Genomic DNA, 23,445 nt, shown 5'->3' with positions numbered 1-23,445 from the left:
TTATGGATGTTCTGGTTTATTTAATCATGACCAATCCAACATAATATTAGTTTATTTTAAAGCTACTGTGTAGGATTTTCTCCCATCTAGCGGTGAAAATGTTTATGACTACCAACTGAATATTACTTTCTAGCCCCTCCCATTCCAAGGGCGTTTTAACTCCTACGGTGGCCGTATTATTTCAAATCTGCCGGCAGTCGCGAGTAATCTCCCCCTCGCATTCGTCACGGTGCCACTGAGTGTAAAAACGCGAAAGGCGAAGCTTGAATTTCCAGGTATGTCCCTCTTTGGCTAATGTATTTTCAAGATGGAGGCGCAACATGGCTGCCGCCATTCGAGCGACTCGCTCGTATGTATCCTAAATGGCAGATTCTGCGCTTACGAGAATACTTGATTAGTTGGTAGAAGTAATTACACATTAATGAGCACATATCATTTTCAAAGAACAAAGTGTTTTTTGCTAAGAATCAACAAAAAAAAAATTACACAGTGTAGCTTTTATGTCCTTTTGTAGAAATATATTTTTCATAACAAATTCTCACATGTAAAGCCAAATAAGGGCTTAAACGTGTTATTTTTGTAACTTGTGGCGCCCACTCGTGGTCTTTTTGGGAATATTAATAAGATGCTTTTCTTTTTTTGTTAACCTCTATATATCATAAGAGAATGCCATATTTTAATAGCAAGAAGATTCACAGCACAGTTTATTATTTAAAAAAAATGCCGAACACTTGTCTAATGTCACAGTTGTAATTTACATGACGTACAACATGGAAAAACAACGTGCAAAGTCCTAAAGACAACATCTGTGGAACTGTCCAGTAAATATACAAAGCAAAATCAAAGGATATAAGTCTACACTCACCATTACAAGCACAGCTTCAGAATATAAAACATTTCATTGGCATTTATGAATGCCACGCATGGCATACATTTATTGCTTATAAATGCCTAAAATGCAAAAAAAATAATAATTCCCATTCACACACCACAACAGTTCATAATGGGGTTCATCGAGTCATTAGAAACGAAGATCTTTAAACAACGTTATGACATGACAGAAGAATCACGGGTCAGTAAGTGTGTGTGTCTGTCTACCTAGCATTGTTCTGTCTGTCTTAGTAAGTATATTTCTTTCAAACTTTACTTTCAAAAATGTGTTTATTCACCTTATTTGAACTTCTATGCTGAGGTAGAGACAAAAGGCCTTTAACCTGCGTCATCTGAACAAAATATACTGTAACTGTGTATGTTCTTAAGTATGAATATGAATGTATATAAAGATATAGTGTATGCTGAAATAAAAACATTCATTTTGTTTACTACATTTAGGAAGTGCAACTATCAATACACTTCATTCTCTGGAAGACGATGAGCAAATACTCTTATCCATTAGGTGTAAAATAAACTCAGTGATATAACGCTTCAACATCACAATCAAAAAATTGCTGTCTGCCAAGATCACAATAAGAATTTCTTGCCTATTCCAAAATAATGAGAATAGGCTGCAGACTTAATAATATTATATTTTTAAAAACAATAAATACATTAATTATTGTCTAAATACTAACTAGCATCATTTTTAAACACTTACTCGCAATTTGTTTCTCCTAGCTGCTCTGCAGGTTATATCTCAATTTTACACAAACCCTGAATCACACCCCTCAAATCTATAAATATAGATCATATCCAATTTACAACACCACAGTGATATTTGTTTCTAAACTGATGTGGGATTGTGGTTAAAGATCGGATCTGATCTGAACAAAAAAAAAAAAGTTGCAGGTTCAAATTAGGGCTGAGCATTATAGCTACAAACAAATAAATAAATAAAAAACAATATTCTTCAGGCATTTGACAATAGAAATCTCGACATAATCTGAAGCAAGCAGCCAGTGTAGTAGCCTATTCGATTAAAATATTTAACACAGTAAGTAAAATACAGTTAACATTTAGTTTAAAATAATCAGTGCATGCTTTCCACACTCTTTTTAAATTATATTTCATAAGTTTAACTTATATGCACCAATATAACAATTTGCAGTAATAAACAGAAGTAATTATGCATCTGTTTTTTTAAGTAATGGCGCAAATTTGAAAATAAAACTGAAGTTGCGCTAGTCTTTTCTTCCCTGTGACGTAAATCTGAGTGAAACAGCTTCTGGAACAAGAACAAATGTATATTATTTGTAACAAACTCTTCTGTTTTGTTAATAAAAAAACAAGAACAAATGTAGGGCGGGGCTTGATTTGGTCCGTGAGGATTTGATTGGATGGTTGGATGGTTGTGGTTTACTATTGGTGGATCTCATTGTGAGAGTGAAGAGAAGAGATGGCGCTGCAAAAGGGAGGGGAAGTTATTTTGATTAAAGATTATGAGGAAACATGAATTTAAACAAAAAAATGATGATGATGATGTGCATAATAAATACTGCGATATTCCATTTAAAAATAAAACAAAGATTGTCAATTCTGATTTCTTGGTGACTAAACTGATTCACGAAAAATACTTCTCTTTTAATGCTCTCAATGTAAGTCACGATACAAAGAAACATTTACACTAGTTTGATGATAGTTTTTATGCGATATTCACAATGCTGCATCTTTTTAACGGTGAAAGAATGTAAAAATGCTACACTGAAAACAGAAACTAATATTTCAATAGATCTGTAAATTAGCATTATATCAGATAATGAAATAAGTTTTTTTTTACTGTAAATTTAACTTAAGTATGTAAATCCTAAAATGTTGCTACCGTATTAAATTTCTGACAACCACAGCTGCCAGTCTTTTTTTTTTTTTACCGTAAATTTAACGGAATTTTTTTTACAGTGTAATTTTCAATTCTCTATATCGCCCAGCCCTAGTTTTTTACTCTAAGGAGCGAGCATTATTCCCAGCAGATCAGGAGTGAGAAGAGTCCGATCAGGAGCATCAGGAGCAGCAGGAACAGGAACCGTGTGTTGGGGAACGAGGCGGCTGGACGTCCCGGTCGGCTCCGCAGGTACTGGTCCACCGAGTCCGTCAGGCTGAACTTCTCAGGAACGAAGCCCAGTTCTCGCTGGGCCTTCTCGATTTTAAAGGTGTGACTGACAGCAATGCTTCTGACCTGAGAGGGATGCAGAGGTCAGGAGAGGTCAACATGCTAACAGCAGACAGAGATGAGGTGATATACTGATCTGGGGCCTGTACCATGATGGTAGTTGAACAAACTTTCGAGTTGACAAAACCAAACCAATCCAACCAGGCTTTGTTGATATCATGATGCAATTTCTCTGTCAACTCAGGCTTTGATCCTGACTTTAGGAGTTTAGGTGTGACATCAGTAGCGAACCGCCAATCACATGCTGAGAAAGAGTGAAACTGCGATTCATTTCTCGCGAGAGAAGCAGCGCGATTCACTTCTCTCTTCTGCAGAATATTACGAGATTAAAAGAAATATTAAGAATTTGAACAAATTTACACAGCAAGAAGAAAATAGCTGTCTATGAAAGAGGACAACTAAACGAAAAAGTCTTGCCATATCAGTGCAAGTTAAAGTTGTGAAGTTAGTTTATACAGTTGATAAAGGTATAGAGAGAATTGAACATTTAAGCTCACATGTAGTCATTTTATAGCTTTATCTGTTGATTCTAAAGCGTATTTATATTACCTTTATATATTTAAACTGTGCGTAAAAATAAATTGTACGTGTGATCGATTAATAATTACATAAATAATATCTAAATCATACAAAATTATTATTCTAAATAAGTGTTGCTAAAAGCCAGATGAATTTGTCTTTAAAAATCATTTGCTATGTAGTGACCTTTAATTTAGAGTAGAAACAGGTGGAGTGGCTTTATCCTTTGCTCACAGCTGATTGGTCCAAGTTCGGTTTGCAACCTCTTACCTGGAACATCACCTGTCCCGGGCCAGGTTAGCCGTGGAGCATAAGTTACTATGGCGATGAACACCTCTAAAAGCCAAACCACTTTCATGGTGCCTAAAACCCAAGGGTTGGCACAAACTAAACTGAAACATACTTGGCTAGCCACCTAAACCGGCTTCATGGTACAGGCCCCAGATCAGACACACAGGTCACATGCTGTCACCTACTGGACACCTCAGAGACACATGCTTCGGTAAAAACAAGTGCACATTTAATACAATGAAGTGCACTTGTTTTTACCGAAGCATGTGTAGCTACTTAAAATCTTAAACATATATATTTTTAAAAACACTGTACTTGCAGATAGTATAATGAAAAAAGGCCACTTAAAGAGTATTGTGAACTGTTTCATGACTTAACACACATAAGTACACTTTTTGTAAAAGTGTTTTTGTAAAAATGTTAAACGTTTTACTTTAAAGTATACATTTTAAATGGCTATGTTTCAATAATCTTTTGTCATGCTTTAAAGTACACTTATTTTAATGTGTTGACTAAAGTACTAAATCACATGTAAAGTGCATCATTTTAATTTAAACTGTAGTGTTATTTGATATTATATTTAAAATGTTTAATATTTACAACTTCATTATTACTAATGTGGTTCAGATAACATTATATTTTGAGTTTCTATTTATTAAACCAATCTCATTCATTGTATTAACTCAATTTTTTAATTTCAATGAACTCAACATTTTAAGGCAACCAGGTAACTTACTTTTTTAAGTTAAACCAACAATCATTTTTACAGTGAAATTACATACAAAATATATTTAAATACACCATAAATATATATTTTTTAAGTACAATCAACTTGGATGTTTAAGTAATTTGAACGTAAATGAAATTAAACTGAGTGGAATTATATTTAAATGAGTTGAATCTTGTATAACTTATAAAAAAAAGTTGAAGTTGAAAGTTGAGTTAAAGTAATGTAATGTTGTCATGACTAATTGATCATATAGTTTTTTTACAGTGTACATACATGACACACGTTTCAATAAAAAGAAAATGGCATTAAAATATATTTTAGTTTATCAAAAATGCTTTTCAGTTCAGCAGTAACTTTAACCAAATTTCAAAGACAATAGAAATAATTATGAAATTACATATAAAGATGTACTTAAGTCCTACGTAAGTTAGTCAGAAAACAAAAACAAAAAAGCTTAAATTCAACTAATTACATTTAATATGAATTTAAACAAGAAAAAAATAATTTAATTGTGAATGATACGCAATTACGTTACATTCAGTTCACACTTACGTATATTCTTGCAAAATTGTAAATAGTATTTAGTAATAAGTACTATTTTAAAAAGTTTGTTTTGTTAAAAAGTTTGTCCCTTTCTATGTAAAGCATTTTGAATTGCCATAGTGTATGAAATGTGCTATATAAATAAACTTGCCTTGCCTTGCCTTGTTTGTGGCAATCGTTATTCGGTAAAAAAGTTTGTTATTTGAGTTGGTGGGACTGCTTTTCTCATTGGCGGACTGGTTTAAAGCATGATGAGAGTTTAGGTAGATTAAGAGGTGTCAGTCAGATTGCCCTGAAGCGGGACACGGCGCTGAGAGATGCGCTCTGGATTTGACTTCACAGATCAGATTCTGAGGGCTTCACATTTACTAATGGCTTTAATGACCTCCTTTTACCTGGCATTACTTTTACATTGAGTGTGTGTGTACCCGCGCGCTCTCCTGGCACCACGAAATGCCCCCGCGGTCTCTCTCCCCTTACCAGCCTTCAGATTGGGTATCGACACGGAAAATCTGCAGTGGGCCGAGAGCCAGAGACGGTTCCCCTGACCCAACACACACTGCTGTCTAGACTAGGAGCCGTCGGAAGAGTGTGTGTGGGCACTTTATAAAGCTCATACTCTCAAGCAGGTATTATGTGTAAATAATGTGTGTGGATATGTGTATCATAATTGTAATGTGTATATATGCGTGTATGTGTATTTAGGTATATATGTACTTGTACATACATATACATACATATGTGACCCTGGACCAAAAAAAAAAAAAAAGTCACATGGGTCAATTTTTTTCAATTGAGAGGTATACATACTGAAAACGTAAGATTTCCACTGATGTATGGTTTGTTAGGATAGGACGATATTTAGCCGAGATACAACTATTTGAATATCTGGAATCTGAGGGTGCAAAAAAATCAAAACATTGAGAAAATCTCCTTTAAAGTTGTCCATCTATGTTCGCGATTGTGCTGCATTCACACACAAAAATAAATGTTTTATCTATTTACGGTAGTAAATTTGCAAAATATCTTCATGGAACATGATCTTTACTTAATATCCTAATGATTTTTGCCATAAAAGAAAAATCGATAATTTTGACTTGTGACTGGTTTTGTGATCCAGGGTCACATATGTGTATATATGTGTATGTGTATAGTTATTATTTGTAATGTATATGTATAGATATGTATATATATATATATATGGGAGATAAACTGTTTTTTTTCTATGTATATTGTGTTAGTATATAGTTAGTTTTCGGACTGCCCCCAGTAGTGCCAACAGATGAAAAGCAGGTAAGTGTCCTCTAACCATAGCTTGTTCTTATTTACACACCTTTTTCTTCACACTAAAACAAAACTCTTAAAATATATTTTTTTTTCCCAAAGTGTGAAAGTAAGATTCTAAAAGTCTCTTATATACAGTATATATACTCTTATTACAATTTAAAATAATTGTTTACTACGTGAACATATTTTAAATTGTAATTTATTCCTGTGATGCAAAGCTGAATTATTTACACTCACTGGCCACTTTATTAGGTACACCTGTTCAACTGCTTGTTAATGCAAATATATAATCAGCCAATCCCATGCAGCAACTCGATGCATTTAGGCATGTAGACATGATCAATAAGATCTGCTGAAGTTCAAACTGAGCATCAGAATGAAGAATAAAGGTGATTTAAGTGACTTTAAATGTGTCTTGGTTGTTGGTGCCAGACGGGCTGGTCTGAGTATTTCAGAAACTGATGATCTACTGAGATTTTCACACACAACTATCTCTAGGGTTTAGAGAGAATGGTCATAAAAAGAAAATCATCATCTTCTGATGGCCCTTGCAGCAGGATAACACACACGTCACACGTCACAAATCTCAAATCATCTCAAACTGGTTTCTCGTTCATGACAGTGAGTCACTAAACTCAAACGGCCTCCACAGTCTCCAGATCTCAGTCCAGTAGAGCAGCTCTGGGAAGTGGAGGAACAGGAGATTCACATCATGGATGAGCAGCTGATAAATCTGCAGCAACTGTGTGAAGATTTGTTGACAATATGGAGCAAAGTCTCTGAGGAATGTTTCCAGCAGCTGTTGAATCTGTGCCATGAGGAATTAAGGCACTTCTGGAGGCAAAAGATGTGTCTTCAGTGGCTGGTGAGTGTATAAACACGCTGAACAGTGAAACGTCTCAGTGTCAGCACTCTTGAAACACTGTTCAGCCAATTGGGAAGTTTTCAGATGAAGGCAACTTTGTATCGAAATGTGAAACTTTCAAATATTAACATTATAATTGTAATGAAGGATGTAAAGTTGCTTTGAAACATTATTGTGAAAAGTGCTATTCAAATAAACTTGAATTTAAATGAATCAAAGCAAGCATATTATAAGAGACCTGGGAATGCATAGAAATAATTTCCACAAATTACTACTTCTATAATATTTCATGACAGGGTGTTGTTCACACGAGTCAGTCAGATCAGTTTAATAGATAACTTGGCATTAACCCAGGAATTTTTATGCTAGTAGACAGTAGATCTGACATTTTGTTCTGATATCATATCTTTAAACTTTCAGCTCAGAACGTAAAATCCCACATTTGGATAATTTAGAGGTGGACTGTGTGATCAGATCATGCTATGAAACAGACTAGTGCCATCTAGTGGACAGAGGACAGTGTACACTTACAAACAAAACTTATAAACCGTAATATATGATGCATTCAACTAATATAAATAGAGTATGCTGGCCACACTACGATTGTTACAAAATATCAAACCGAACAGAGGCTTCTTTAGTTCCAAACGATAAAATAAAAGATCCATTCATATTCATAAGTGTCCAGATGTGTCTCAGTAGTTTTGATACCACTATAAATAATATATAGAGTAAGATTTGTCTCAGAAACTGGGATGGAGGTCGCCATCATGTGATTGACATACTCATTTCCTGGTTCTTGTGCTTGTGTGTGTGTGTGTGTGTGTGTCTTTCCTTCACCTGTCCATCTCAAACCTAAAGCTCCAGCAAGGAGCTGGTGCTTCATGTTTTATTCACAAAGCAATCATCAAACCTGCCTCCACCTGAGCAGAATCACCCGTCAGGCCGTGGCTTGTGTTTCTCATGACTAATGCATGTCTCAGCACCAGTCCACACCTAAAGCAACCCGTTCTTCCTCAGACTTCAGGCCAACTGGCTCATCATGATTTACTACCATCCCAGAATCTACTGTGACACTTAAACAGCACATGCAGACTTCATGGTTACAGATGCCTGCTCGTGTGATGTATGAGATCTGATGGATCTTACAGAGTTGAAGTTCATTATGTTGAGTGCAGGAGGACTGGAGCTGCTGTGATTATAGAGTTGAAGGACTATAGAGTTGAAGTTCATTATGTTGAGACCAAATTCTGACCCGACCATCTGAATGTTGCAGCAGAAATCAAGACTCATCAGACCAGGTAATGTTTTTCCCGTCTTCTACTGTGAGTCCAGCCCGTCTGGCACCAACAACCATGCCACGCTCAAAGTCACTTAAAGCTTTCCCCCATTCTGATGCTCAGTTTGAACATTAGCAGATTGTCCTGGCCATGTCAACATACCTAAATGCATTGAGGGTACTTTTACACGACAATGATATGCTTAAAACGGAGAATTATTTCCTTTGAGTTTTCCGCATACAGTTTTCCGCAAACATTGTCAAAACGATCCCCATTCAAATGGATCCATGAAAACGACTAAAAACGCTGTATTCTGCTGCCAGACCATTAGATGGCGATGAAACACTTTAGACTGAACATGTAATACACATGTGCGTGTCATCGTCTTCAGAGATTTGCATTTTTGTTGTTTACAAAAACGTGCACTTCGAAACACGTTTTCAAAAGTGCGCTGTTTGAGGCACCCAAAGCTCTGTTGTCGTGTAAACGAATGGCCAAAATGCATAAAAAGTTTTACTTTTTAGTTGAAAATTATATCATGTAAACAGCCCCTGAGTTGCTGCATGTGATTGGCTGATTAGATATTTGCATTAGCGAGCAGTTGAACAGGTGTACCTAATAAAGTGGCCGGTGAGTGTACATCTGCAAGTAAATCAAAGCTATATAGTCTAAATTATAAAACTCTATCTTGATATAATTTTCTTTGATATTCAGTATGCATATTATTATTGGTTTATCTTACTATGGTTACACAGATTACAGCCCCTCTGAGTGTGTTTCTCTGGAGTTTAATGGAGTTTAATTACCTATAATAGCGGAGGGAGAATGCAGTGTCACACTGCTCTCAAGATGGCATCAAAACAACTTTAGTAGGGAAAAGTGATCAGAGCAAACTGCATAATGTAATGAACATTTACCTCGTTTCTGGTCAGAAGCAATGGGATTTCCAGGATAGGCCTCAGAGTCACATGCAATCGCTCCATCAGAATTGCTGGAGAAGACAAGAAAGTTAATTTAATCACTTAATTTCTCAATTCAAGCTTTAGGCACAAAAATGGGATAATAAAAATACGATTTATAGTTGCATTTGAACAACAGTTTATTAAAAAATAATAATAATAATTTTAATGTCACACCTGCTGAGTAGACCAGAGACACAGGAAGGTGAATCAGCGGCCGGCCGTAACCCAGTCTTTCAAACTGGAAATAGATAAAGGTACAGTATTGTAATACACAAAGAAATCTTTCAAATATATATGGGTTAATTAAATATACAGTCAAACCAGAAATTATTCAGACACCATAGTTTTTTTTTCTAGTGGGTGCAGGACACTATAGTTCATTTATGTAAGTAAGCATAGCAAAATAAATTGTGACATATTATACCCAAAAATTCTTCATACAGTGACTACCAGTAAAAAATATAAAAGTTTGGGACCAAACTGTTACATGTATGCTCTGGCCCCATTTACACGAAGGGAAGACGCAGATATTTCTCTGTGGTTTGGCCTCTCATTTACACGAAAACCCCGTTTTTATAACAGAAAACTATTATTTCTAAAAACTCTGGCCAAAGTTGAGATTGCCGTGTCAACTGGGAGAAACGGGGTTTTAGGTTCTCAAACGTCACATTATGCACCAGAAAATGATTAACGTCATGTGAGCGCCCTAGGAAGTTGCTTGTGTTATTCGTTGTTGTCGATTCTGATTAGCTTGCATGGCTTTATCCTTCTCCCTGCACTGCTGCCCATAGGTTTGGCAGTTATGATGGCGCTCGACGGCATATTTATGCGGGTTGATGTAAATGACAACTTTTTTGAAAACGATGTTGTGTGCACGATGTTATTATTGAAAACGGAGGGGGGGAAATATTCGTTTCTCTAAATGCCCGGTTATGTGTAAATGTGGCCTCTGTCTTGTGTGTTTTAGGTTCAGTCCCTGTGACCTAGTTTTCCCCAGTCTGTCTTATTAGCAATGCCACTCACCTGTGCCCTGTTTATCACTTATCTCATTAGTTCTAGTGTATATACTCCCTGTGTCCGTCAGTCCTTTGTCTGATCTCATCTATGTGTAACTTGTGTTAATGTGTGGATTTGCTTGTCCTGTGATACTCTCCTGTGGATTTATTAAACGACTATATTTTGAAATTCTCCCTCATTGTGCGACTTACTAAATAGCGTTACGTGACACAAACACTATTCAGACACTAACCATGTTTTGCTGAAGTGTTTTTTCTTTAATTGCTAATGCGACCTTTTTACACACAGACTGAACTAAATGAAGCATTGCTTGGTAATCGGTTGAGCTAAACTGGTATTATCTAACTGGGTAGTTAAATTTAACAGCTGACAGATATTCAACATAATTCATCTGTGAGACAGTCTAACAGAAGGACGGACAAAACCAGTCAAATATCAACTGATCTGATAACTCTTGGTTAGTTCTTGGGTTATCTGATAGTTCTTGGGTTATTTTATTACCATTTCCTATTTAGCAAATAAACTGTGATAATGTGAGAAATGTTGAAGCTGTCTGAATACATTTTGGTTTGACTGTACTTGGATTGATTGCTACATACCAGAGGTGTCAACCATTCAAAGACATTGACAGACTCCCCATCATTGATAAAGTAGGCCTGTCCACTCTAAAAAAAAATTACACAAATAAACAAATACATTATGCATAATCTGGGTTCAATACTAATGATTGCAATAAAAATATCATGCCACACATACCGCCACAAAGGCTTTCTCCGCAGTGAGTGCTTCTGCTGCTAAAACATGAGCCGTCACCAAATTATCCACGTGCACCCAGTTCATCTTGGCATTAGGGTCTCCAAAACAGAAGCTGAACAACCTCCTCTCCACATTAACCTGAGACGAGAATCATAAAACCATGTTTCTGAATTCAACAAATCTTCACAGAGCTAACAACACCCTCTAAAGGCCCCGATATCCTTCAAGCAAAAACAAGATTGGGGTTCGAGGCCGACTCGGAGCAGGGCAGTTAGGATTGGAAGATGAGTTTTGGAGGCGGAGCAATGAAGAAGTTTGGTTTGATTTCAAATGTCCAACAGCGTTTTTGAAATATAGCTTACCCCACCTTTAAAACTGAGGGTGAGTAGAATACAAGAGCTTACATGAGGAAGTACAGACAGATGTGTCTGCATGTACAGTAGATACAGCAGAAGCACATGCTGTAACAGGAGCTTCTCACAGACTCCATTAATATTGTACAGCTCTGGGCAACACTGGCACAGCTGAGCCTGTACAACTGTCTGGGTGTGTGTGTGTGTGTGTGTGTGTGTGTGTGAGAGAGAGAGAGGGGTCTCACCATCACCCTGTGCAGATGTCTTCTCTCTTCAGGACCGTAGATACCAGAGGGGCGTAGGACACACGTCTGTAGAAGACCACCACCTATCACAGGAATACCTCAGTATTATAAGCAGTTTAACCATGACCTATTTTTTTCATATTCACAAATAAATTAAAAGATGCCTAAATATAATCTAAACAAGATTGTATTATTTAACCAAATATCCAGTTTTGACTAGTGAGCAATCAATCAATATGAGCTTTTTTACGTTGTCAATACTGCCATCATGTGCTGCTAGAGAGATATATAACATTAACAAAAGAGTTCTGTGGATGTACCATAGTATAATAATGGCTATAGATGGCAATACTATGGTACTTTGATATTTACTATGGTACTAAATGGTTACATTACACAAGCATTCCTTTCCTTGTGAAAAAGAAGTGTGCTTAATGTATTTAATGTGCACTTAGTGTACTTCAAGTCTTAAAAAAAAAAAACTGTAATTGCAAATTATATAATTTTATTAAATATTGGTCCACATAAAGACCATTTAAGGGTTTTGGGTGAATAGATGGATGGATAAATTGCAGCTTCATCCTTACAAATGTGTAATTCGTTTAAATACATGAAATGTTTCAGTAGAAATTGCATTTAAGTATATTTAAATTTGCCATGAATGCTTGTCAGTAAATTCAGCAGTAATTTTAACCAAATTTCACAACAGCCACACTGGCCAATATATCATTTATTTTACTTTTATGTTTTTACTCATGATATTAAAGAAATATGATGCTGATCTGCATGCTTGAAATAGCAATGCTCCTGAAAAAGTTGTTTCTCCCTTTGGGTTTTGTAAGGAGGTGTGCAATTATTAGCGCAGAGCCAACACACACACACACACACACACACACAGAGAGAATAAGCTTCCCCTCGTGCTTGGCTTTATTGTTAAAGGGATAGTTCACTTTGAAATTAAATTTTGGTATGTTTTAGCTTACCTGAAGGGCATCCAAGATGTAGGTGTCTTTTTTTCCTCAGTAGTTTCAATTTTGATATTTTAGGTCAAACCGTTCTTGTCTGTCAGTCATATAATGCAGGTCTGCGGTCACTGTCTCAAAACAGCATGCACAAGTCCAAATTAAAACAATTCCCCATCGTCCAAATGAAACAATTCCCCATCGTAAGTACACTTTGATGGCCTAAGACACGAAACGAGCGGTTTGTGTGAGAAAACGAACCGTATTTATATAGTTTTTGCCTCTTGAACAAAGCCGCGTCCAACTGATCTGACGGCGCGGGCGGGTATAGATATATACACTGATGTCGCCTTGGCCAATGAACTGCAATAGCGAAGGCGACATCTAGTGTTTCTATATCTATATCCGCCCGCGTGCGGGTATAGAAACACTAGCACTAGATGTCGCCTTCGCTATTGCAGTTCATTAGCCAAGGCGACATCAGTGTATATTCTATACCCGCATATAAACTATATAAATACGGTTCGTTTTCTCACACAAACCGCTCGTTTCGTGTCTTAGGCCATCAAAGTGTACTTACGATGGGGAATTGTTTCATTTGGACGATGGGGAATTGTTTTAATTTGGACTTGTGCATGCTCTTTGAGACAGTGACCATAGACCTGCATTATATGACTGACAGACAAGAACGGTTTGACCTAAAAATATCAAAATTGAAACTACTGCGGAAAAAAAGACACCTACATCTTGGATGCCCTTCAGGTAAGCTAAAACATACCAAAATTTAATTTCAAAGTGAACTATCCCTTTAAGCCTAGGTCTAATTTTAAAACAGTGTCAACAGGTCTGCTTGGGTTGGGTTGCAGGCGGTGGTCATTACCATAGCAGCTGTTACCTCAGTACCTCATCAGAAGTAGACACACACACACACAATATGATCGGGGTACATGACACCACTTGCGCTTATTGCTATTGTGCCCAATAACAGGATTGACTTCAGAGATCAACAAGTTTCCATTTCCGTACCTTTTGTTGGTCTTCCATTGGCCGCGAGCACCATGTGCTCGGCGATAGCTTTAGTCCTGGAGTAATGGTCTATGTGCTTGAAGAGAGAACGACAAAAAAAAAATTCACATTTAAATAAATGACAAGACTTGATGATCATTTGTAAACTGTACGATGACTTAGTCATGGGACAGTAGTCCTCAAATTAAATATAGGATATCAATTCTCAAATAAAAATGCTCAGACTACAAAGTGTTCAATTAATTTGATAAATTTGAATTATTTTTTTAAATATTTGACCACAACATATCATAAACCACAATATACTATATAAAAGCTATCAATATGGTCACAATTTGTAGTCCAGGCACGGTAAAAATTATGATGAACATAATGTTAATAGATAGCTTGTTTCAGCCATTAGTGAAAGTCATCACACATTAGTCAACCTCAGCCGAAAATGAGCGCCAGTGAAATCCGAGTGTGTAAGCTGTACCGTTGTATGATTCATCAGATGTTATGTATTCATGTATGACGTTTGGGCAGACAAAAGCGGGTGACTTGTGTAGCACCTCACTTGAGTGAGGTGTCGGATGGACTAATTTGATTCCATTAACCTTCCTTAACTTCAGTCTACTGTTCTTCTGGACAGTGAACCGGAGCACACAGGAGAAGAGCACGAGTCGAGCTTCACCATGACACACTAATCCCTAGTGAAAGTCATCCACTTCTCATGCCTGTGATCACAGTGATCAGTAACGTAACAGATCAGTACATCCAGTGTACAGTAGATAGCATCACTGATTATAATGGGTTGTTGTCTTTTTTTCTTTTTTGTGATGTGCCGCAAATCACCGGTGTAGACATGAGCTGCGTCCTTGGGTCGACAACTCCAAGGTTTTGAGCGGTGAAAAGAATCCGGACTAAATTAAACATCTGATTTGCATTTGCGTTCAAGCACCGCAAAATCCCCAGTGTTAAATTAACACCCCTCAGTGTAAATATGTGTCCAACTATAGGGTGTTAAAATGAACACTGAAGCAGTTAAGTGCTTATACCATAATTAAATACCCCATAATTAAGTGATTAATTAAGTGATAATTGGCCATTAGTGACAACACCTGTTGTTAACAAGCACAATCAGCGAAGGAAAGAGAAACAAGAACAGAAAAAAGAGAAACACAAGAACAACAACTGACTTCCAGCCATTACACATTATTGCAGTTATTACTAACCAGTTTGACTTTATTTCTGTCATACATCTACTAAAGTTCTTATTGAGAATAAAAAGAAGTTTAGATGCTAATGTTTTATGGAATGTTTCATTTCACGTCATCATTATGGTGATCAGTGTTTGCTGACGTCCGTACACATCGATTTATGCGAAAGACTAACCCTTGAACTTGACGCACAACGTAATGCCGAACGCGGTTGCCCAGCCATGTTTGTTTGAACTGCGAGAGGCGTCAAAGCTTACGCTACTCCTACAACCTAACGTCATACATCGTCAAGTGTTACTCTTTTGGCATAATTCGGACATCTGCCTGAAGCTATTTTTTTAGTCGATAAAGTTTTGAATATGGATTTTTTCTTACACTAACGCATCGCTTCACTTCAGAAGGCCTTTATTAATCTTTTTTAAAATCTACCCATTCACTGCCATTATAAAGCTTGGAAGAGCCAGGATGTTTTTTGATATAACTACAATATGATTGTATTTGTCTGAAAGAAGAATGTCATTTACACCTAGGATGGTTTCAAGGTGAATAAATCATGGGCTAATTTTCATTTTTGCGTGAACTATCCCTTTAATGCATATTAGTGCACATGTATTGTAAACTGTTACCAAAATTGATTGTGCTGTAAGAGATCACAGTTTCTCCTAGGTCAGATGTTGATTTTGAAAACATTTCTCTTGAGCAAAGGTAAGTAATTAGCTGAAGTAATAAGATTTAAGTTTAAAGTGGGCAATATTGTGTTTAGCAAAAAAAGACTTCAGAAGTTTGACCCACCCAATCAGAAGCTTGGCCACCCAATAAGGAGCTTGACCACCCAATCAGAAGCTTGACCTAACCAATCAGAAGCCTGGACACCCAATCAGAAGCCTAGACACCCAATCAGGAGCTTGACCACCCAATCAGGAGCCTGGCCCCCAATCAGAAGCCTGTCCACCCAATCAGGAGCCTGGCCCACTCAATCAGGAGCCTGGCCACCCAATCAGTAGCTTGACCCACCCAATCAGAAGCCTGGACACCAAATCAGGAGCCTAGCCACCCAATCAGAAGCCTGGCCACCCAATCAGAAGCCTGGCCACCCAATCAGGAGCTTTACCACACAATCAGGAGCCTGGCCCAACCAATCAGAAGCCTGTCCACCCAATCAGGAGCCTAGCCACCCAATCAGAAGCTTGACCCACCCAATCAGAAGCCTGGCCACCAAATCAGAAGCCTGGCCACCCAATCAGGAGCCTGGCCACCCAATAAGGAGCTTGACCACCCAATCAGAAGCTTGACCTAACCAATCAGAAGCTTGACCTAACCAATCAGAAGCCTAGACACCCAATCAGGAGCTTGACCACCCAATCAGGAGCCTGGCCCCCAATCAGAAGCCTGTCCACCCAATCAGAAGCCTGTCCACCCAATCAGGAGCCTGGCCCACTCAATCAGGAGCCTGGCCACCCAATCAGTAGCTTGACCCACCCAATCAGAAGCCTGGACACCAAATCAGGAGCCTAGCCACCCAATCAGAAGCCTGGCCACCCAATCAGAAGCCTGGCCACCCAATCAGGAGCTTTACCACACAATCAGGAGCCTGGCCCAACCAATCAGAAGCCTGTCCACCCAATCAGGAGCCTAGCCACCCAATCAGAAGCTTGACCCACCCAATCAGAAGCCTGGCCACCAAATCAGAAGCCTGGCCACCCAATCAGGAGCCTAGCCACCCAATCAGAAGCTTGACCCACCCAATCAGAAGCCAGGCCACCCAATCAGGAGCCTTTCAAAACCTGCTCCTTGCAACCCAAAGCTGGAGCCGGGCCGGCTTTAGAACAGGGCTGGTGTTCAAAAAACAAGTCTCAAAGTTGAACAAACCAACATGTGTACTTCAGAAACGGTCTGAATGCAAGATCAGAGCATAGTCAGTGAGCATCTCACCATGTCCAGCGGCACACAGGGAACTGAGTCTTCATCTCCATCCTCAATGGGTCTGCCAGCAAACGCCACATTCACTGTGCTGGTGTAGACGAGTCTCGGGATGCCCCGCTCCGCACAGACTACAACACACCAACCAGAACCACACACTTATAGCAGACTTTAAATGACATCAAACTTCTTATTCTGTGTTAAAGGATTAGTTCACTTCAGAATTAAAATTTCCTGATAATTTACTCACCTCCACGTCATCCAAGATGTTCATGTCTTTCTTTCTTCAGTCGAAAAGAAATTAATTTCAGGATTTTTCTCCATATAGTGGACTTCAATGGGGTCCAAATTGCAGTTTCAGAGCAGCTTCAAAGGCTCTACATGATCCCATCAGAGGAATAAAGGTCTTATCTAGCCAAACCATCAGTCACTTTCTAAAAAAAAAAAAAAACATTTATATACTTTTTAACCACAAATACTCGCATTTGTGGTTAAAAAGTATGTGAATGTTTATTTTTTTAGAAAATGGCCGATGGTTTGTCTAGATAAGACCCCTATTCCTCAGCTGGGATCGTGTCGAGACTTTGAAGCTGCACTGAAACTGCAATTTGGACCTTCAACCATTTGGACCCCATTGAAGTCCACTATATGGAGAAAAATCCTGGAATGTTTCCCTCAAAAACTTAATTTATTTTCGACTGAAGAAAGAAAGACATGAATATCTTGGATGATGTGGGGGTGAGCTAATTTTCAGAAATGTTTAATTCTGAAGTGAACTAATCCTTTAAATATTTCTTTAGCGAAGCTTGTCGCAAATCCTTCAAATATTGCCTCCCTACATGTGATGTTGCCTGTGAATCTGGTCAAAAGAAGGTATCTTAGAAGATCTTATAATCTAGTGCACATTTAGTATAAAGACATGGACAGCTCAATAAATGTAGAACTCTATTTACCTTTGAATATGAAATCTGAAATGAACTCAATGGGAAATATTTCTAATACCATTAGAATACAAGCTCTAGTGAGAAACATTTATCTGAATAACAGGCCTAATAGTTACAGTACCAAATGATACAAATGTTGAAAGTTCACCGTTTATGACATTGTTCGTGCCGCCAACATTGACTGATTCAATCTGCTTTCTCTTCAGCTGCAGAACAAGAAAATACATGACCAGCGTATTTCACTTCAGTACGTCATGACATCAGTTCACTCCCTAAACACTCAGATAAAAACAATATTAGTCATGTTAAATTGAAAAATGAAACTTAAAGCAATGATCACATCATAATATATCTAATTATGGCTTATAACAACTATGCGTTAATTTTACAATTAACAAACTTCTTTTTTCTTTTTATGTTAAGATAGTGCTTACATGTTATGGATCCACACAATGACACTCAGCATTTTAATTTGAATGCCTTCTGATCTTCAAATTGTCACTTTTTTTGTCATTTGTCTTTTCTATTATATTTAAATGATAAAATGCTGATGGATTAAAATGCTTGGCATGATGGTAATGACAGCAGTGTGACTCTATGTTATAAAAAGAACTTGTTCACAAATGTAAAACTGATAGAAAATATGATTTTTATGAAAACTGTTTTCGATTTCAATTGCATACACTGGGGAAGGTAGAAAATGATAAATAATAAAGATATTATGGCAAACAACATGTCAGCACATGCCAACTTTACACTTTTTTCACTTTAAAGCTATTACAATCCATCCTATAAAATAAAATAATAAAAGAATGATGTGATATGGCATGTTTTATGCACATTAAAATGTCCGGTCATACTCGTTCGGTTCCAATTCTCACTTTTAACTAACTATTATCTATGGCTTTTGCCTCAATAAACTCCTTATTACTGCTTATTAATAGTTAGTAAGGTAGTTGTTAAATTTAGGTATTGGTTCAGATTAAGGAATGTAGAAGATGATCATGCAGAATTAGGCATTAATATGTGCTTTATAAGTACTAATAAACAGCCAATATCCTAGTAATATGCATGATAATAAGCATATAAAGTAGTTAATAGCAAGAATTAAACCCTAAACTAAAGTGTTACCAAATGTTCTACATGTAAATATTAATATACTGTAATTCAATGCAAAATAAGGACTCAAGTAATATTTCCATGCATCAGTCTCAGAGTTTTAGTGGATTCTAATACAGACCGATCTCTCATTAGATGCACGTTACACACACTGTTAGACCTTACCGGGTTTTTTTACAGTAAAATACTGGCAACACTGTTGCCAGTAAAATACTGTTAATTGTACAGTTTTTTACTGTAATCTAGTTTGTTTCTGTAAAAATGCACTAAAACTCAAGTTAACTAATTTCACTTGCAGAAACCGACTGCCTTAAATTGACCAACTGTCATTTAAATGTATTAACTAAAATTTATAATGCATTAATAATGTGAGCAAAGCATTACTGTGAACTTCTTTCATTTGAGACCACTAAACAACTATTGCACATAAAGAGATTTCCACTGGATCAGCAACTACACAGTCACCGCCTGTTAAATAAAGCAACATGCAGCATATCATCAATGTTTGTAGATCTTCTCCTGGACTGAAGCACAGGCTCTACTCTTCTGCACAACGGTGACCCAAAAAATTAATTTTACAGTAAACTACTGGCAACAGTGTTGCCAGTATAAACCTGTTTTATAACTTACAGTTTATTACTGTTAAAATACATTTTGTGGGTGTGTCTTTTTTATCTTACACAATTAACCCTTTCAACCCCTCAGGGAAATCCACACTACGAGTAAAAAGTAACGATGCAGTGAGATAATTAAGGGAATATGTAAGTGATTGCAAGCAGAATCACTGAAGAAAAGAGAAACACAAGAACAGAAAATAGAGAAACACAATTACTACGACTGACTTCCAGCCATTACACATTATTACACTTATTATTAACCAGTATGACTTTATTTCATTCAGTCATACAGAAGTTGTTATTGAGATGTTTAATTGAAAATGTTTGGTTTGTAGTTACCATTATAGAGATCAGTGCTTGCTTTAGTTGGGATGCTGATGCTAAAACATTAGTTTTTTCCTTTGCTGCTTGAGCTGTTTTTGTGCAAGTCACACTTGTGCACACACACAGTTTATGAATGATTGTAGTTATAATGATTATGATGACAAAATCATCATATTGCCTGTTCATTCACTAAGGAATTCATTCTCACTTATTCAGAGTTTAATCCTCAATCGAAAGTGTTACATTACCACCACTGTGAAAACGCAGCAATAAGATACAATGACTCTTTTTTTTTAAACACATGATGCATAACCAGAGAAACAGAGCTACACTGTGTTTTAGAAACACAGAGATATCACAATTTAGCACATGAATCTCAACAATGGTGGCAATATTTCTTTTTTATTATTATTATTATTCATGCAGCAGTGCATGCTGGGAGTTTTATATTATCCTGGAACCCAGCATGCATTGCGACATGAAACTTTTCACCATTGTTGAGATTCATATGCTGATTGTTGATGTCTGTGTGTGTCTGAGCCAAGCAGGAGTAAAATAAAATTGAATGCACTATATGATTACAATATTCTTCAGAAGACTTGATTACAGAAATATTGATTTCATTTTGTAGATTCACAGATATATGCTAAATATGAGATAACTATAATTTCAATGATTATATACAGGAAAAATCTGAAAATCAGGCATGTCCAGGATGATTGTGACATCATCGCAAAAAAATAAAAATCATCTTCCTCTTGACTTTTTCTTGCTATAACAAATGTGTTTTATAAACTCACTGTTACAGCAGCCAGAGAGAGATGAATGGTAAGAAGTCCAGGGACAAGAGACCAACTAAAGCAAATACTGATCTCCATCATGGTGACAACAAACTTTATTAATAACTAAATCTCTGTTAATTCTCAACAAGAACTTTTGTACATGTATGAAAGAAATAATCGTAAACTGGTTTGTAAACTGGTTTCACACTCAGTGTGGCTGGAAGTCAGTTGTAGTTTTTGTGTTTCTCTTTTTTCTGTTCTTGTTTCTCTGTCCTTCAGTGATTCTGCTTATCAGGTGTTCATCAGTGTCTCAATTCACTCACTTCTTTTCATTCAAGTGGACTATATTAGTGAACTAATGTAGGGAATAGTGAATGAGGGTATAGGGTGTGATTGGGAAAACAGCCTCTGAGTGTCGACTTTGAGCACTGTTAATTCACAGTATATTCCTGTAGGCTACTTTTATTTTCTACGGTATATTACTGTTTTAATGGAAAATGGTATAATATTGTCAGAATTTTACAGCAAGGGTTAACAGTGCACACTGACCTGTTCAGGACCTGACATCCCGTAGGAAGCGGTGTGGAATATAACGTCCACTCCCGCACAGATCTTATACAGGGCATCGTAATCCCGGATATCAATCTGGAAGTAAGACACACACAGATGCACTGAATCATAATGCCTATTCAATCACAGTGATGGACAAAAGAAAATCATTCATTACAGTTTTCTCTCCCATTATTTAATTTTTGTTCAATCCATAACACTTACTATAAGAAACTATAGTCTAGAACAACCAAACTGGGAATGAATATTCACATTATTCTTGACTTGGGTTCCAGATAAGTTGATTTGACCTGATAGAACAGTTTGCCTAAAACCTTTTGATCACTTTTAGACAATATTTCTAGATTAATGGAAACATCTAGCAAGCAACCATTGTTAAGTCAATGTTAAATCTGAACTAATCACATTGAATTAACATTACAAAGTGACGATGGTTCAGTCTCATGAGTGCTGTCGGCTTTCATCAACATTTCAATAATGATCCAACATACTTTAAACATTGAAATGTCAATCTCAACCAAAATGATGGTTTGCATGAATGAAAACTCAACATTGTAACAATATAACCTTGCTATCTGGGGTGTAACATACAATTTTTTTTTTTTGCATACTCATCATCTATCATGTACTTCACTAACATACTGGTTCTCGACTGGTTTTGCTTCAGGGCCCACGTTTACATTGGACATCAATGCAGTAATAAAACCACTGGTTACAAAAATATCCTTCAAATTCAACATGAAAGTTGTTATTACCATGTAAAAACGTTATTCATATTACCATGTAAAACCACAATGTTCCCAAAATGAATGAAAATGAATTCAATTTTGGTATCTAAGTTTTGCTTGAAATGAAATTATTTCAATATTTGAGACAATATTTCACTGTACAAAAACACATTTTGGTTGGCAGAATTAATTAGCACTTTTTGCACAGATTGGTTCATGATTTTCAAGGACGAGGACACGCACATCTGTCTAACTTCTTTGTCTTTAGCACAACCTTTGACATCAAGGATTTGGACATTTTTTATCCTCCCTCTTTACTTTTAAATCCTAACTATGACAATGCAATTATCAGTTACATTGATCATTGCTTTTTTCCCCAGTATAAGAACAGACCCTCCAGTTGAGAACCCAGAAAAAAAATAAAAAAACACAAGCAAAACCTGCTGAAACATTAACATGGCAGTTTCAGATTCACTTTCACGGCTCTTCCCGTAGCCCAGCGGTTTCTCCGAGACATCCGAGTCATGAAAGCGCGTGCTGAAACCGGAGGCTTGAGCGCTGCACCTGCTTCTGTTACCCAACAGCCCCTCCACAACCCAGTGTCTCCAGTTTCCCCGTACCTGCTGGAAGACGGCTCCATCTGGGATATCCCAGGGCGGCTTCAGGAGATCCAGCATTAGGACCGTGGCGCCTTGTCCAGCTAGAGTCCGGCCCAGCCTGAACCCGAAGTACCCGGCTCCTCCTGTGACCAGCACCTTTCCGGCCCCACTCCGGCTCTGATCCGGTCCCGCTCCGGCCACGCTCCGGCTCTGATCCGGCCCCGCTCCGGCCCCGCTCCGGGCCTGATCCGGGCCCTCCAGCACGCAGTTGGGACTGTTGCACAGGGCGCCCACCGCCCCGTTGGCTCGGTGTCTGAAAGGTGGGGGGACGTCGCTGTGGCTCGGCCGACGGCAGTCCAGGACACACGCACAGGACCGGTTCTCCATCATAACGCACTCAGTCTGGGGACGATCAGAGACAGTGAGAGTCTAATGAACCGGCGGACACTGTGAAACAGATCCATCTGTGAGTGAGTGAGTGAGTGAGTGAATCGATGCATAATTCACCTCTCCATGTAAAGAGGCAGAAGACAAACTTTTCCTTACACTCGCCTTACCCAAAAAACTGCTCATCGAGGCTTCACACATTGATGCACTATTTTGAATATACACTGTTAACCCTTGCTGTAAAATTCTGACAATATTATACCATTTTCCATTAAAACAGTAATATACCGTAGAAAATAAAAGTAGCCTACAGGAAT

At 37.5% G+C, this 23,445-nt stretch overlaps 1 protein-coding gene across 1 annotated transcript; it reads right to left on the bottom strand.

Moving 5' to 3' along the window:
• Positions 1-2,890: 2,890 nt before the first annotated feature.
• On the bottom strand, positions 2,891-23,128 carry sdr42e2 (short chain dehydrogenase/reductase family 42E, member 2; the record flags this gene model as incomplete). Its single annotated transcript, XM_084111094.1, has 11 exons — positions 2,891-3,109; positions 9,536-9,609; positions 9,755-9,818; positions 11,197-11,262; positions 11,354-11,491; positions 11,952-12,034; positions 13,940-14,015; positions 17,071-17,189; positions 18,151-18,208; positions 21,394-21,489; positions 22,763-23,128. The coding sequence occupies 11 exons, from the start codon at positions 23,126-23,128 to the stop codon at positions 2,891-2,893; spliced, it is 1,359 nt and encodes a 452-aa protein (XP_083967220.1).
• Between the last annotated feature and the right edge of the window lie 317 nt (positions 23,129-23,445).

This window comes from Abramis brama, assembly GCF_963993115.1.
Source record: "Abramis brama genome assembly, chromosome: 1".
NCBI classification, from domain to species: Eukaryota; Metazoa; Chordata; class Actinopteri; order Cypriniformes; family Leuciscidae; genus Abramis; species Abramis brama.
Note: the sequence above shows the minus strand (reverse complement) of the source record. Positions and strands in the feature narration are given on the sequence as shown.